At 45.3% G+C, this 14,608-nt stretch overlaps 1 protein-coding gene across 1 annotated transcript; it reads left to right on the forward strand.

The window, feature by feature from the left end:
• Nucleotides 1-3,039: 3,039 nt before the first annotated feature.
• NWD1 (NACHT and WD repeat domain containing 1) lies at nt 3,040-14,519 on the forward strand. The gene is given in 21 exon segments (XM_076359687.1): nt 3,040-3,186; nt 3,776-4,010; nt 4,471-5,306; nt 5,308-5,729; nt 6,133-6,336; nt 6,519-6,678; nt 7,155-7,272; nt 7,747-7,836; nt 7,839-7,907; nt 8,479-8,673; nt 9,113-9,227; nt 9,403-9,613; nt 9,750-10,022; nt 10,340-10,385; nt 10,388-10,437; nt 10,836-10,919; nt 10,921-10,983; nt 11,681-11,897; nt 12,329-12,879; nt 13,629-13,734; nt 14,290-14,519. Coding segments are annotated over 21 exon segments (4,422 nt in total).
• Nucleotides 14,520-14,608: the final 89 nt, after the last annotated feature.

Below are 14,608 nucleotides of genomic sequence, written 5' to 3' on the forward strand. Positions count from 1 at the left end.
TTGGATTTTCACCAAAAGACAGGGTTATAAGTTAAACCCACTCTCTCACTGTCAAGTTTGGAATTCATGTGGGCTGGAGCGTAAAGCGATACATGGATTTCCCGTAACTACTGCAACCTTGGTGAAAGCTAATGAATCATTCCAGGGGTATTACGCTAGGAGTGCTTGCTCCCTGTTGGACAGCAGGGCAGACATGACAATTCCTAACTCAAGGGAGCCCTTTCCTCATCTGACGCTGGCACAGACTTCATTAGTGATCCCTTTTCACTTAGAACAGTCCCAAGGAAAGCTGCAGATACAGCCATTCCCCATCCTAATTTTAGCATTCCCTCTTGTACTATATCACACGATTATGTAGTGCCATGAATGTTTACATGATTTCGGGGGGAGAATATTCCAGTTCTGAAGAAATTATAATCTCATATGGTAAAACATATGTAAGGAGAAAAATGACCTTTATATTCCCCATGACTTTTAATTTTGCAGGTGTGAAAAGTATCCATGAATATAAGACCTATGTATCAGTGAACAGGAGAGGGTGCATGCATGTGGGCGCTGGGAGCGAGCACTCATGCTTGTGTTCGTGTGCATCTATGTGCTTACCTTTTCTCCTACTTGCTTTGTCTTCTTAATTTATCTTAAATTTACCTAGTTTGTTGTTTGATTTAATTCAGTGAATATGTCACTTAAAAGGTGTCACAAAGATTTTTCTAGAAAGTGGTAATCTCTCTTGTAAAAAGCACAGCAGGGGAAGCAGCCATAAAAATTTCACAGACTTGACTCTGTATGAAAAGATTCCCTGTGGGTAGAATTGCCTTTTAGTGTGGCTATTTATCACTGCTCAGATGGCCAACAGTGTGGCTGAGTGGTCTTAAAATAGGATGGAGGGTTTGCTGCAGCAAGATGCAAGGCAGACATTTTTCTGGATCAATGCTGCTGTATTGTATTCTATAACTATGCAATCCAAAATTTCCTGATCCAGAGTTTTCATATTAGCAAATAAAAACACAGTGTGACAAGCCAGTATAGAACCTTGAAAATGCACTCACGTTGGTACTGTAGTAACGTGGGCACAAGCCTGCAGACATCTGGAAACCACAGTTTTACAAGACTTAACCACAATGTCATCTATATGAAACTCAACACAGATTAGATGATAGCAACACAAACTGCATTTTCAGTGCAAAGTCTAAAATGACAAGTAGACAACCTGGTTCCAAATTCCTAACTTCTGTTGTGCTGCACAGATCCTTCCACACAGACATGGCTCAGAAAGGGACACCCTCCTGGAGAAAGCATACCCAGAAGCACAGGCCTTCTGCCAGAAGCATGGCCTAATTTTGAGGTAAAGCACTTCTCTCCTGTCTATCCTGCCCAAAGGCCATCAAAATGTGTGGGATGGAGGAAAAAAACCCAAATGCTCGTAAGTTTTCCACCTCCTTAGAAGCCTCCTAAGAGTCAAATACTGCTGTATCGATTTCCTAGAACTTTTGGATAAAGTATATTTGTATGCTTGAGTTGTATGGATTTCAGTGCAGAGTTAGGTGGCTAATCATCTTCAAGCACCTGGACATGAGGGTTTACATCATCCTTTTGTTTCTATATTCAATTGGAAAAAACGTTCCATGTATAAATTCCACTGGATATACTTCAGGGGTAGTTGAACTAGTCCTAATTATATTAATTTGCACAGAACTTCTAGCATAAAAGGGGCTATTGAAATGTTTAGGATCCTTATTTTCTATGATAGAAGATAGGCTTGAAATGTTGCAGCAAATAACCTACAGTCTTGTGGTTCCTTGTCCTGAAAAACTAAGTTGTTTACTTGGTCATCCATGGTCCAAATCCCTAAGTCTTTCACAGGAGAAAACCCTCCTGAGAGATTTTGAATATCTCAGTGTCTCTCATAGAGTTCCCGTAGTTAAAGTTGCATACCACTAGTGTTCAGACTGATCTAAAAATTAAACGCAATAGAACAACTTAATTTTCCCATGTCACTGTTTTTATGATAGTACTGACCAGTCTAAGAACCTTAAAAAAAAAATTTTTGTGCTGGTAATTGACTTGAAATGGGGTATTTCTGAGCTTGTAGACCCTGATCACAGACACACACAACTCTGGAGGAAATTGAAGCTGTCAGAAACTGTCAGGCGGTCCTATCTTCATTGCAAGTGCTAGCACTGCCGTGCATACTCAATCCCTATGGCTAAAGTGAGACATACAGGGCAGGCCACACGTGCTCAGAAGGTCTACTGGACAATTAAGGTGGTTTTCAAAAGTAATTAGCCTGCCTGAGCAGCTTCACAAATCAGCTAGCTGATGGGGCTGAGATGTCAATACCTGCCAGTAGTCCCTAAAAGACAAAAGGAGCCCTGACAGGCACACACATGTAAGTCCAGCCCTGAACACAGAGCCTCTTTGGAGCAGAAGGTAACAGGGGTTGTGTGTATTAACTAGCAGATAGAAGAGCCAGATGGAGATACACATAAGGCAAGAAGCTCTTGCTCCAAGTTTGCTTCCTGCCCAATACCTCAATATTGAGGAGGTTTTCTCAGTAACTAAGGAATAAATACAAATTCCCCACGCAAAGAACCAGAAATGAAAATGCCATAGCAACCACCAGGGACAGAGCGGGGTGTCACACTGCAAACTGATACCTGTTCCATGCTTCTGCCCTATGCAAATCCCTCCGATCACTCCACCTAACCACTGAAAGCTCCCCACGGCAGCAGCCTGCCTCAGCTTCCTTGAAGCACTTTGGTGACAGCCCCGAACAGAAACCCACACCCAGAACTTTAAGCCTTGCAGAAGGGGAGAGGAGGCTGAGACACCTGCATAAGTGCCAGGTTGCTTCCTCAGGTTGTTTTGGTTTTAGAAAGGGAGAAAAAGTTTTGCTGAACAAAGAGAATAAATATGCAGTCCCAGGGGGCATAATTGAAGCCACAAGTAAATAAATAACCAATTAAGTATTTGTGCAAGTTGTGCGTGATTTCCCTCAAGACCCTTCCACCAGAAGCCAGCAACGGAAGGGCAGAGACCATGAGAGCCTCACCACAGTGTTACTGCACCCAGGAGCTCACCATCACTGAGCTCCCTGCAGCTCACACCTCTGTTAGCAGCGCCATATCGCATATGCAGATGGCACTAGCAGGCACTCACGCAGTGTATTCCTCAGACTGGTTCTCAGTGTGTACCTAGAAATCTCAGTAGAGCCAGCCACAAAGGTTCGACTACTCCCTCTCCCGCTTACACCCACCAGAAGAGCACTGCTCAAGGATTACACTGTGGGTTTGCGCTCTGAGCTCATTCTGGCTGTTTCCAGACTGCATGGATACTGGATGCTGACCCTTTGCAGGATCTCCCTCTTCCCCGGCCCAGCCTTCAGTCCTAATCAAAAGTCTCCAGGCTCAGTCCTGTTCCCCTAGTTCTTCTCCACCCCAAAGCCAATCTTAGAGCACCACTGGCCAAAGTCCCCAAACCAATTCTGCTCTGTGCTTCCACTGCCTCACCTCCATCACTCTCCCCCCCTAGACACACTGTAAAGGCCTGAGGAGCAGCTGCTGTAAAGCCACTTCTCCCCGACCATGGGGCAGGCTGGGGCTCTGCCTGGCTGTCCCCATCCAACATGGAAGCCACAAGGGCGCTGTGGTTACCAGCAGGTTTTCTGAGCAGCCCTCCCTCGCAACCCTAGGTGCTAAGGCAAGCAGCCAGTCCACGTCCCAGCTGTCACTGCAGAAGCAGCGCCTGAATGCTGGACCTTTTTTGCTTGTTGCAGGGACTCCTGGGGGACCACTGTGGGCACCAGACTGTGCCTCAGCTCATTGCAGGGAAGGAATTTGAGGCCCTAACTCTGCAGCTGTCAGGGGACTCTGCCCAGCTCCTGACACAGTGGTACCGGCGGGATGAGAACGTGCTGCCCACCTGCTACGTGCTGCAGCCGGCTGACGGGCAGGCCCGGCCTCGCCTGGAGAGACGCCTGGCCTCAGCGCTGTGCCTTGGCAGCCCAGGAGGCAGAGAGGTGCGAGCTGCTCAGCCCAGAGCAGAGGCACTGCTACAACAAATCAGGCGTGTTCTGGCAGGGCTGTAATGTCCTTCTAACCAGAGCTGTCAGGGAGGACAGCTGTTTGTTTCAAGACAACATCAGATTGTACACAACAGGAAAGATGCAGGGAAGGAAGAGACTTGCTAACTATCTGCGATACCCCAAATCCTGAGGAGGGAGGTTGGTGCTGACTAGCAAACAGTAATACACCAGATACAAATGTTTCTCCTTTTTCCCCCCAATCTCCCTGACCACATCCAGGAGTATGCCTAGCTCAGAGGACACGGGGAATGCTAACCTGCTAGCATCGTGTGAAATACAGAAGGACCAAGGGATGTCACATTAATGTTGATGGATGGCTTTTCCTGTGTTCTGTTCTGAAAGTGAATGCTCACATCTCCCGGTTTTTTGTTTTTGTTTTTTTGTAGCAATTGAATGGAAGATTGAACAGGGTCTCCTCAATACCCAGGAGAGCAACCCGGGGGCTTTCATATTCCTCAGAGAGGTTGAGGATTCCAACAAACAAATTGGGCAATGGACAAACTGTGAGCTGAAAGAAGACAGTGAAGCAAACAGCTGCTCAGCAACCTTAAAGCAAAAATTGCAAGCCATTATCCCAAACACCTCAAAGTACACACACTGGCATACAGAAAAGACTCTGGGAACCCGCAAGCACAAGGACAATAACAAATACCTGAAACAACTTTGTGAGCAGTTCACTGCTGTCACTAATCACCAGGTTTTAGAGAATCTTCGATACTGAGGAGGGATCAGCAAGGAGCCAGGGCGACTTCTGCAGGAGCTAGGCCACCACACAGCTCTGTGCCTGAAGAACTGCAGATTTTTCTGTGGGAGACAGAATTTATTGGATAACATCTTTCACCGTATTAAGCAGAACAATAATGAAACCCACACAGCCTTCATCCTTTATGGGCCACCAGGCTGTGGAAAAACAGCTGTGATGTGCAAACTATCTGAGCAGGTGCAAGCTGTTTTAGGGCAAGACACCGTAGTCATGATTCGTTTACTGGGGACATCCCAGCTCAGTTCTGCCATTCACAGCCTGCTGAGGGACATCTGTCTCCAAGTGTGTTTAGCATCTGATTTGCCACCACCTCCAACCCAGACCAAACAGGCTTGCAGTGATTTAGTCTTGTTCCTCGGTAAACTCCTCCTCACTGTCTCCCATTGTGGCACACAAACACTGGTGTTGTTCCTTGACTCTGTGGAAAGGTTACTTTCTGGTGATGGTGCTCACAGATTCCACTTGGCTCCCTACAGATTGCCCTCCAAAGGTCCACATCATCATTTCCATTTCCACAGCAGAGCCCGATACTCTGAAAGCTCTCCAACATGCTGTGCCTGAGGCTGAAGCATACTTTGAAGTAGGACCCTTATCCTGTGAGGAAGGTGAGGAGATGCTAGAGATGCTCTTAGCATCAGACAGACAACAGCTAAACCCAGCTCAACGGGCCTATTTCTGTCAGAGCTTCCCTAGTGGTGGACAAGCCCTGCTCTTCAAGCTGGCCTTCCATGAGGCCAGAAAATGGGCATCTTACACTTCACCTTCAGAACTAGCGTTTGCTAGCACAGCCCAGGATGCCATGCACCGTCTGTGCGAGAGACTGGAAAAGTCACATGGCACAGTCCTTGTGGTTCATGGGTTTGGCTATATTGCTTCCTCATGGTGAGTACTGCTGTATCTCTGATGGAAGAGCCCATATTTCCTGCTGTTCATAGGGAATCCAACTAAATACAGCCAAAACCAGTCAAAGCTCTCAGTTCTTTGAGCCTGTGAATGTGTTCATACATATATTTAGCAAGCATAACATTCCTCTCATACCTGGCAGCCTACCTAAACTACTGTCTTGAAGGGAGATATTCTGGGATTACAATTGATCTCCATGGCTTATCCAGGGTCTAAGCTCTCAGCCGAGACTGCCATGTGTGCATGTGAGCTAGTGAGATTTTTGGTGACTAGTACTTTTGAACTGCCAGAAAAACCACTCACCCTCCCACTACGGATAGCAGCGTAAACAGTAAGGAGGAGGAGAAATAATTTCCTTTCATATATCACACTTCGCTTGCAGAAATGGACTGTCAGACATGGAGCTGAAGGACATTTTATCCCTTGACAATGAAGTTCTCTCAAAGATTCACCACTGCCACCTTTCTTCAAGTAAGACTATCCTGCACCTTCCTCCTCTCCACCAGGCACGGCTACGCAGTGACATGGGAGAGTGCCTGGCAGAATGGAAGGCAGATGGCTTCACCCTTCTTTGCTTTGCACACAGGTACTTTTAGAGGGCAGAGAATGAGAAGCCAAACCTTTGAGTATGAGATGTTCCCATCCTGGGCTTTCGGGCACCCTGCCTAGACTCCTCTCCATTCTTAAACTTTGTCAGTGCCGAGACTCTAGAAAAAACCCAGCTCTAGCTCCCTGTTCCAGTACACCTAGTACTTTTTCCCTTCCCAGGCAATTTGTTGAAATGGTGCAGAACCGTTATCTATCAAAACAAGACCGAATCAAGAGGCATTTTCTCCTGGCAGATTTCTTCAAGGGGACTTGGAGCTGGGGAATGAAGAAACCTCTTACATTGCCACACTTTAGCAGGACCTTGAATGCCGACAGGAAGGTGAGGAGTATTAGCAGGCATTTCCATACCTGTAAGCTCCGGACTAGGGCTCTGTGTCTCCAGACTGCTGGACAGGGTCTGAAATCAGAAGACAATGTAAATAATAGTAAATAACACTATTCAGTGCTTTCAGCAATGACAAAGTTTTTGTTTGGTTTTGTTTTAAACAGGTATCTCCAACCAAGGAGATCTAAAGTCATTTTACAAACTCTGTCATGCAGTCTTCATATATGTAAAAGGCTACTGCAACAAGAAAGGAAGGAATTTATTATTCACATCTGCAGAAAGGCAGCCTGCCTTAGATTGTAGCAAGAGAAATTTAGTCATGAAAAACATTTCCTACTACCAGGAAAACAATGAAAGTCCTGGAAGTGCTGTCTAGCGTACCTTGAGATATCATCTAGCACTGAAGTTGTGAAATCAAACAGATTAATCCACAAGCCACGTCTCAAATCCACTGTTCTGGTTACTCCTAGGTAGCCCCTCAGCCACTCTGGTTCTCTGATACTGTTGCAAATCTGAGGAAGTTGAGTGAATTGCCATTTCATTTACTTAATGCTGGATGAATTGAGGAGCTAAAACAGGATGTGCTGGGTAAGGACTGGGCAAGAGGGGGTATACAGTGCTCTGCAGAGGCATGCTTCATGCCTACAGCCACAGGTAAGAATCACAACCTTTCTGCACAGCGTCAATAACCGCTGTGAGAAGGAAGCTTGAAAAAGAGAAATAAGCTAACTTTTACGAACTGTTATCCTAGAATTATCACCACACTCCTTCAGTAGCTGAAAGAAATGATCTAGATCCTCCAAACGCTGAGAAGAAAACCTATTAAAAAACCTAACAAATTTAAAAAAAACTACATAGAGCATTTAAGAGGCTAAAGAAGAAACTGTGACAATGCGAGCCCTCCGCTTCCTCAGCAAATGAGTCCTAGTTCCACTGCTAGTGGCTGTTAATCCTTCTATCCCCTCCTTCCCCAAAAAAGCATTTTTTTATCTCAGTCTTTTCAGAATAACTGTGCATTCTCAGGGCTGATGTTCTCTGCTTTAATAGTATTTCTTTCTGCAGGGAATATGAACTGGATCAGCCGTAAAATAATCGCCTCTGGAATAGAGAGTGTTGATGACTTTGCCATGTGTACTGAATGCATCAGCTGTCCAAACTACGCCTTGTGCAGGACACACTTCTCCTTTTGAAGCCTGCCATCAGCACTATACACAGCCCTGAAGGTAACAGCTATGTCAGAGTGACAGAGCGTGACGCAAATGTTTACCAGAGGAAAGAACTGGAATTTTCCTTTCCAAGTAAAAGTACTTTTCTGAGGAATTACAACCAGTGACAAAATTCTCTGTTCTGGGATCCATCAAAAGACTCATAAATGCCTCATTTTGGTAGGGCCTCTGTATGGGAAGCTGAGGTTTCTTCTTTGCCAACAGACATTTTGTCTATTTGATTAGAGCATTTTACCACAACCAAAGCGCCTGTTGCTCCACGTCTAGTAGAAGCACCCGTTAGCTATCTGGATTCCCTTGCAGCTTTAAAGCTAACTAGAGAAGAGGGTACACAGTGCTCCTCCTCTGTCTTCTCCTCAGAATACCCATTCCTCTCTCAGGGGAAAAATCCTGCCACACCATTACATTTGCCCATGTTTTATGCTTATATTATTCAAGTACCTGGCCAGATAAGGCCAGCTCAGTTCATTACATACTGTACATCACATAAAATACAACTATGGTAGCTCTCACAGGCCCACCACAGTCATGTTCTAAAACACTTTTTTTGTCTCTGCCCTCTTAGCAGTGAGTATAATATACACAGAAGTGTTGGCCAGGCTTCTTTTTTCCATGCCTTCTTACCTGGAGGTAATTGGGAAGCTGTGCCAGCAGTGTCTAAGCTGGTGCAGTGTCTGTCCCTATCCTGTTCTCATTCTACTCTGTGGATTTCTCCAGTCACCTGGTGGGCCCCTACACACAACACTAACCGGATTCCTCAAAGGTAGGATTATTCCCGGGGACAGATACAGCCCAAGAATATATCTGATCATCCACCTGTTACGAATGAGATCCAAGAAACATAATAAACAGAGCAAGAAGGAGAGAACGTCTATTTCTGTAGAAATACAGTTTGCCTGTGAGCTTACACAAAGGCAGGATAAAGGTCCATTTGCCTTTGTGCTCAGTCATGCACCAGTCCCATTCGCAATTGCTTCAACAAATGAGGATAAAGTGGGTCATTTTGTCGTCAGGACAACAAAAGCACGCACTGACCTAGATATGTCTGAGGGAACCTAATCTTGCTCTTGGCACAGACTATGGGGTTCAGACAGTATAGGGGGGGTTCCAGTTGGGGAAACACAGCATATTAACAATCCCAAAATGTCTCTTTCCTGTCTGTGGTATCAAGAACAGCCTTTCCTCTTTGTGTCTCATGGCAGCTGTCACAGTGATAGCACTTAGTTCTGATTACTGGCTGCTGGTGGCATGTTCCCAGGATGGCTCAATGCTTGCCTGGAATATGAAAGTTTTGGAGATGCTGCATGCCCTTCCGGGCACTCCAGTGAGCCTTCTCCACTTTTTATGGTTGGAAAGCTCTTTTCATGTCTGAAAAGAGCTCTGACAGCTTGGCGATCCTTGAGCTGTAGACACACAGACACCTCCCAGCTGCCAGCATTCTCCCAATTGCTGAAAGCACTGAGAATCCCTCATTTTGTGAATCCTCATCTTATTTTATAGCTGAGGTGAGGTGTGTGAAAGTGTTTGGAAAAGGAACCTGTGCTGTTTCAGCTGCCATGGATCACATGGATCTGCGCATCTGGAATTTGATTTCTGGCAGAGCAAGGTTTATTATCCAGGATACACATATCAAAGAACAGCTCTCACATCACCTTCATGTGGATGAGTGGCACATGATTGTATATTCTTCCTCAGATACAAAGGTATGGCCAGTCTTTAACTTAAAGCGTGCTGAAAGAACAAGAACTTTAGAAGTTACAGCCACAATCACAAAGGTTGTAGACAGAAAAGCTACCTCAGTCCTCACTACTCCTCTCTCTTTTGCCACCTCTTTACTAGGTCAATGCTTGGCACCTGGGGACAGCAGAACTCATCTTCCAGATTTCTGGAGAGGTGTCAGCTGTATGGGTGTGTTCTGCAGCATTCAGCCCAAGGCTAGTGATTATGACTGTGTCTGAAGGAGGAACACCGAGTCCGTGGAGCAGCAACACCAGTGAGCTGAGATCTAAGCGTCAGCTATCAGGGCTACAGGAAGAAACACCAACGTCCAGTGTTCTGATCCAGAAGCAAGGGAAGATGATAGTGGGATTTAGTGGGGGATCTCTATCCATGGCACACACCTATCTGTTCAACGTTCTTATAACATTTCTTGTATTTTCTTATAATATCCAGAGGTTTGCTGAGCCAGGTAACACATCTGGTAACCAACGGGCCCTCCTCCATTCTGAATAGAGCATCCTCCTCAGACTTCCATATCCTAGTTCCCAAATGGACAAGCATAATGCTTTCTATCCTTCTGCACCTTATAGCTCTGCCCAATACCATGCAGCCAAAGTAAATTTCACTGCCAATCTATCCTCTTTCCTTCACGAGACAGGCAGCTCAGCTATCCCAGCTTCATGGCTTACTCTTGCCTTATTTTTGTGCAGGTCTCTTCTGATGGAAACGGTTTGCTAGAGAAGCTTCCTGGAAGGGTTGCTTTGCGGTGGTGTCAGAAGACGAGTCCATTCTTGCTGCAGATTCAATAGCACCCATTCCTTAGGAAAGCGTTGGTAATAGCTGCTCTCCCACATGCCAAGTGTCCTTTAAAAGGGGCCAGCATGTGGAATTTCCCATTAGCCTGGCCTCATTCAACTATTGTGCTTAAGAGAGTAACAAAGATTAGGTGAAATTCTCTTCACAAAGAGTCAGAACATTGCCTGTGTACCAGGAGCCCTTTTTCAAGGGAATAAGTGAGATGTAAGTAGTGAAAAAGACTTAAGCTGTCGTGATTATTTTTTAGGGTTTCTAAGCTACCCTTTGGGCTTACCTTTAAAGAAATACAGGAATTAAATCGTATGCTTAAGGACATGGTGTTGAAGGGGATTAGAGACTTCCTCAGCTCAATAAATCAGTAACTAACATTTTATTGTTTTAGGCTTTGAGGAGTATGTGCAAGTGTACCTGGCAGACCCAAAGGGATTCCACAGGTTCCTAGTGGCACATTTGGAACGTGAAGGAGTGGTTCATAACGGCTGTTATCACTGCTGACAACAGCATTATTGTTACTGGTTCTCAGGCTGCATCTATCCAGGTAGGGAGGAAGGAAGGCTGGGCAACTTCCCAATCAGAAGCATCTCTTACAAATCCAGCTTACAGAATACGCCTCTGATCCAGCAAAGGGGTCGTCTTGATCCCCAGCAACCTGTCTGGGGGTTGGATTTGCAGTTCTGAACATGTTTCTAGTACTGCCACGCTTCTAAAAAGAAGATGACCACTGACCCTTCTCTTTATTGCTTCAAGCCTTTCTGTTCTCCTTTTATTTTTGACACTGAATGGAGAGCACTTTATCAATTCAGGGGGCCAGCCTCAAGCCAGTGTACACCTCAGGCCTGAAATACTATTTCATTTCCGAAATGTTTTAAATTTGAACTCCTAAAAGCTGCCTTGTTACCCATCTGTGAGCAGGAGCCAGGTGGAATACACAACATCTGGAGCACCATCTCTTGCCAAAGAAAGAGGTAAACAACCAGTACAGTCCAAAATGTGCAGGATCTAATTAGGCATCTTTCAGAGCAAAGGAAGCAAGTGGGCTGAATGGCTCCAGGTGCTTCAAACATTTGTTTTAGAGTAAGAAAGCAATGTTTTGCCTTCTAGTATTAGGATGTTATCCTTTGACTTTACTTACGTTTCTGTACAAGTTAGTTAAGGTATATTGTTTTACCTCTTAAATAGGACTAAGGAAAAAGTAGCTCAGGCACTGATGACTTCTCCCCCTCAACTTTTCCCAGGTGTGGAGTTTATCAGACCAGGGGTTGCTGACTGACATACTGGATGGCATGGGAGCACCGGTAACACTCTTAGCCCTGTGCGACTGCACTCTGGTCTCTGTCTCCCACAGCGCACTGTATCTAGGAGTGTGGAACCCCATTTACAATCATCAGCAGAAAACCTTGGCACCTATCCCAAATACAGGCTGCGCTGCACTGTCCCATGAGGGGGAACTATGTCTATTTTACCCAAACTGAAGACGCACATAAAAGTCGTCATCTGGAACGCCACAGAAGATGAACGGCATCTCAGAAATACTGCATTAAATTAAGCCTGAATACGGGGTAGGATAGAAACAAAACAACTCACAGAGGCAGCAAAGGTAGGGTTAGCTTTCTGAGCATATGACAAGTATAGTCTGCTCCTTCCTGCTTTTTCTAAGCGTGAGATTTAGGAAAAGTTATTTCAGGCTTGGAAAGCTTTTTAATCTCCTCTCCAAAGTTTTTGTCTAGAATAGCTTATTATTATGACATGGGAAAACTGGAAAAAATGAATAATACGCAAATTATTTCACAAATAAAGAAGCCAATCGTGAGCCCCGTCTGAGGGAAGACATTCACGTGCAGCTGGAGTAAGAACAGTCTTGCTGATTTCCTTCTGTTTCACAGGTGAAGCGTGTGACACACCGGACACCTCCGCCCGAGTGAGATGACTGGAACCAGCTGAGCAAAACCAGCTCCTTTTCACAGGGCTTATATCTGGAACAGTCCTTGTCTTTCTACTGAACGCCAGGCAGGATGTAGCACGCATCCCACCTCCAGAGTCACAGAAACCAGTCAACGACACGGCAATCAACAAGCAGGAAAAGCAGCTTGCCATAGCACAGGATGATTTAGTCCTTGTGCTGGGTGTTATCCCTGCAGATCCATGCCCAATGATCGACAGGCCCGCCTACACTTTTAAAACTCAGATCCCTGGCTCTCTGATGTCCAGAGCGGCTGTCCTTGCAGATCACAGAGTCCTCTATGGCATGACTAGCGGGGACTTACTCCTTTATGACTGCCCTCGAGCCCCAGTGTTTCCTTTGGAAGGTCACAGAAGCCAGATCTCCTGTTTGGAAAGCAGCCACAGAGAGCAGTGGGCACTCAGTAGGTCTGAAGATTCCCTGCAGTACCTCTGGGACTTGGAGTTCTGTCAGCAGGAACACGAGATGTGCTATTATAAGGTACTACAGTGGTAAGACTATCAATAGTCGATCACTGCCCTGAGCTGTCAGGGAAGATCCAACTGACAGGATTCCCAGCTTTCAAAGAGAATACCCAAATCCTGTATGTAGCTGTTCAGACTGACAGGCAGCAAGCTATTCTCAGCGTCTAGGTCTGATTTTAAAGCACCCTCACATCTAGATACGCTATCAAGGTGTCAATGCTGTCTAAGTGAATGAGTGGTGTTAACACCAGTCTGACTTTAAACGTAAGTCATAGGAGTTATATATCTACAGCTTTTTACTGCTCATTTAGCCAGTGTAAGCTAGGTGACACAAATCTAAACTGAAGAGAATGAGACTTCACAAGTTAACAATAGCAACAGAAGGGGTAAATTGGGCCAGCTCAGGAGAATCCAGTACAGGGAAAAAAAAAAAGCGATGGAGGAGGCTGGATCGATGCTGTTCCCTTTTACCTGACAATATACCACAGACGTGTTTGAGCTACTCCTCGCCATAGGTGGAATAACAGGCTTTTGTACAGTCACACTAGGCTCTCCTTCCTGCACAGCTATGGAGTGCTTCAGAAGCTAGGGGCTTTCTTTTGTGATACCTCCCACTCTCCTTCCAGGATCACTCTTGTAAAAATCTTTATTTATTACCTCTATTCTTAAGCATTGAATAACCACTGGATACTCTAAGGTATCTTCACCTCAACCTGTATTTACCAGCATAACAATCCAACCCTAACCATCCATTTTCGGTCTACATCTCTCCTGAAAAGCATTTGCTGTGCTTCCTTCTCAGAAGATAAGTACTTGTACACTGGACCGCTGGATCAGTCCATTGCAGTCCAGGATGTTGCAAGTGGTGAGTGAAATGCTAGCAACTACGAGACAGTCTGTACTCCTTCCTGTATTAAATAGGCTTGTAGCATCCTTCGTGTTGTAAGAAGGGAAACATGCCATACAGCAACAGTTTGTGCAAGTATCAGAACAGAGGCGAGAATACCGAATCCAGAGGTAGCGTATTAGCATTGTGACTGGAAGCTGCAATCGCAAGACTTCACTTGGAGTATTCCAGCACACAGTAGTGAGAAATATTCTGAGGTCAAATACAGCAGTGAGTTTAAGGGCAAAGCAGGAAAGGTTTCTGTATGTTTCTATTATGCAAATCATCTATAACGTTCTAAAGAGAAACAAGCAGCATGGCTTATTTTTTCCCCTCTCCTCCTTGCTCTTCATGTGACTCAGTTTTACTGAGTTCAAATCGTCTGGTGACGAGGGACCATTTGAGGGAAGCAGCATATTTTAAGTCCATTCCTACTACAGAGCAAATGCTTTATTCCGAGCTTGGTTTCCGCAGGTGCCTTGCTGGCTGTACAGTGTGCATACACAACGGCTAACGGAACTGTACCAACTGCAGATAGATTTGCTGCAATAACAAAAGTTGGTTATATAATTCGTGAGAAGTTTCACTGTCCTAAGACCACCCCTCCTCGGTATAACCCACTCCAGAACATCGTGGCAGCATGCACGGTAAAATCCAGAACGGAAGACAGGGAAAACTCAAGCAGGCAACAGTACAACCAAGGAAATTCTTCTGGGAGCCTGATTCATACCAGCAAGCTCTCTCAAGTCTGTTCAGTGGTGTAAAGAGCAAAGATGAATAGGATAAACCAGCATAAACACCCAGGATTGAGCTTGGGGGTTTCTCTTTCTACCCTTTTGCCCTGGTGTCTCAG

The sequence above is a fragment of the Aptenodytes patagonicus genome, chromosome 25 (genome assembly GCF_965638725.1).
Source record: "Aptenodytes patagonicus chromosome 25, bAptPat1.pri.cur, whole genome shotgun sequence".
NCBI lineage: Eukaryota > Metazoa > Chordata > Aves > Sphenisciformes > Spheniscidae > Aptenodytes > Aptenodytes patagonicus.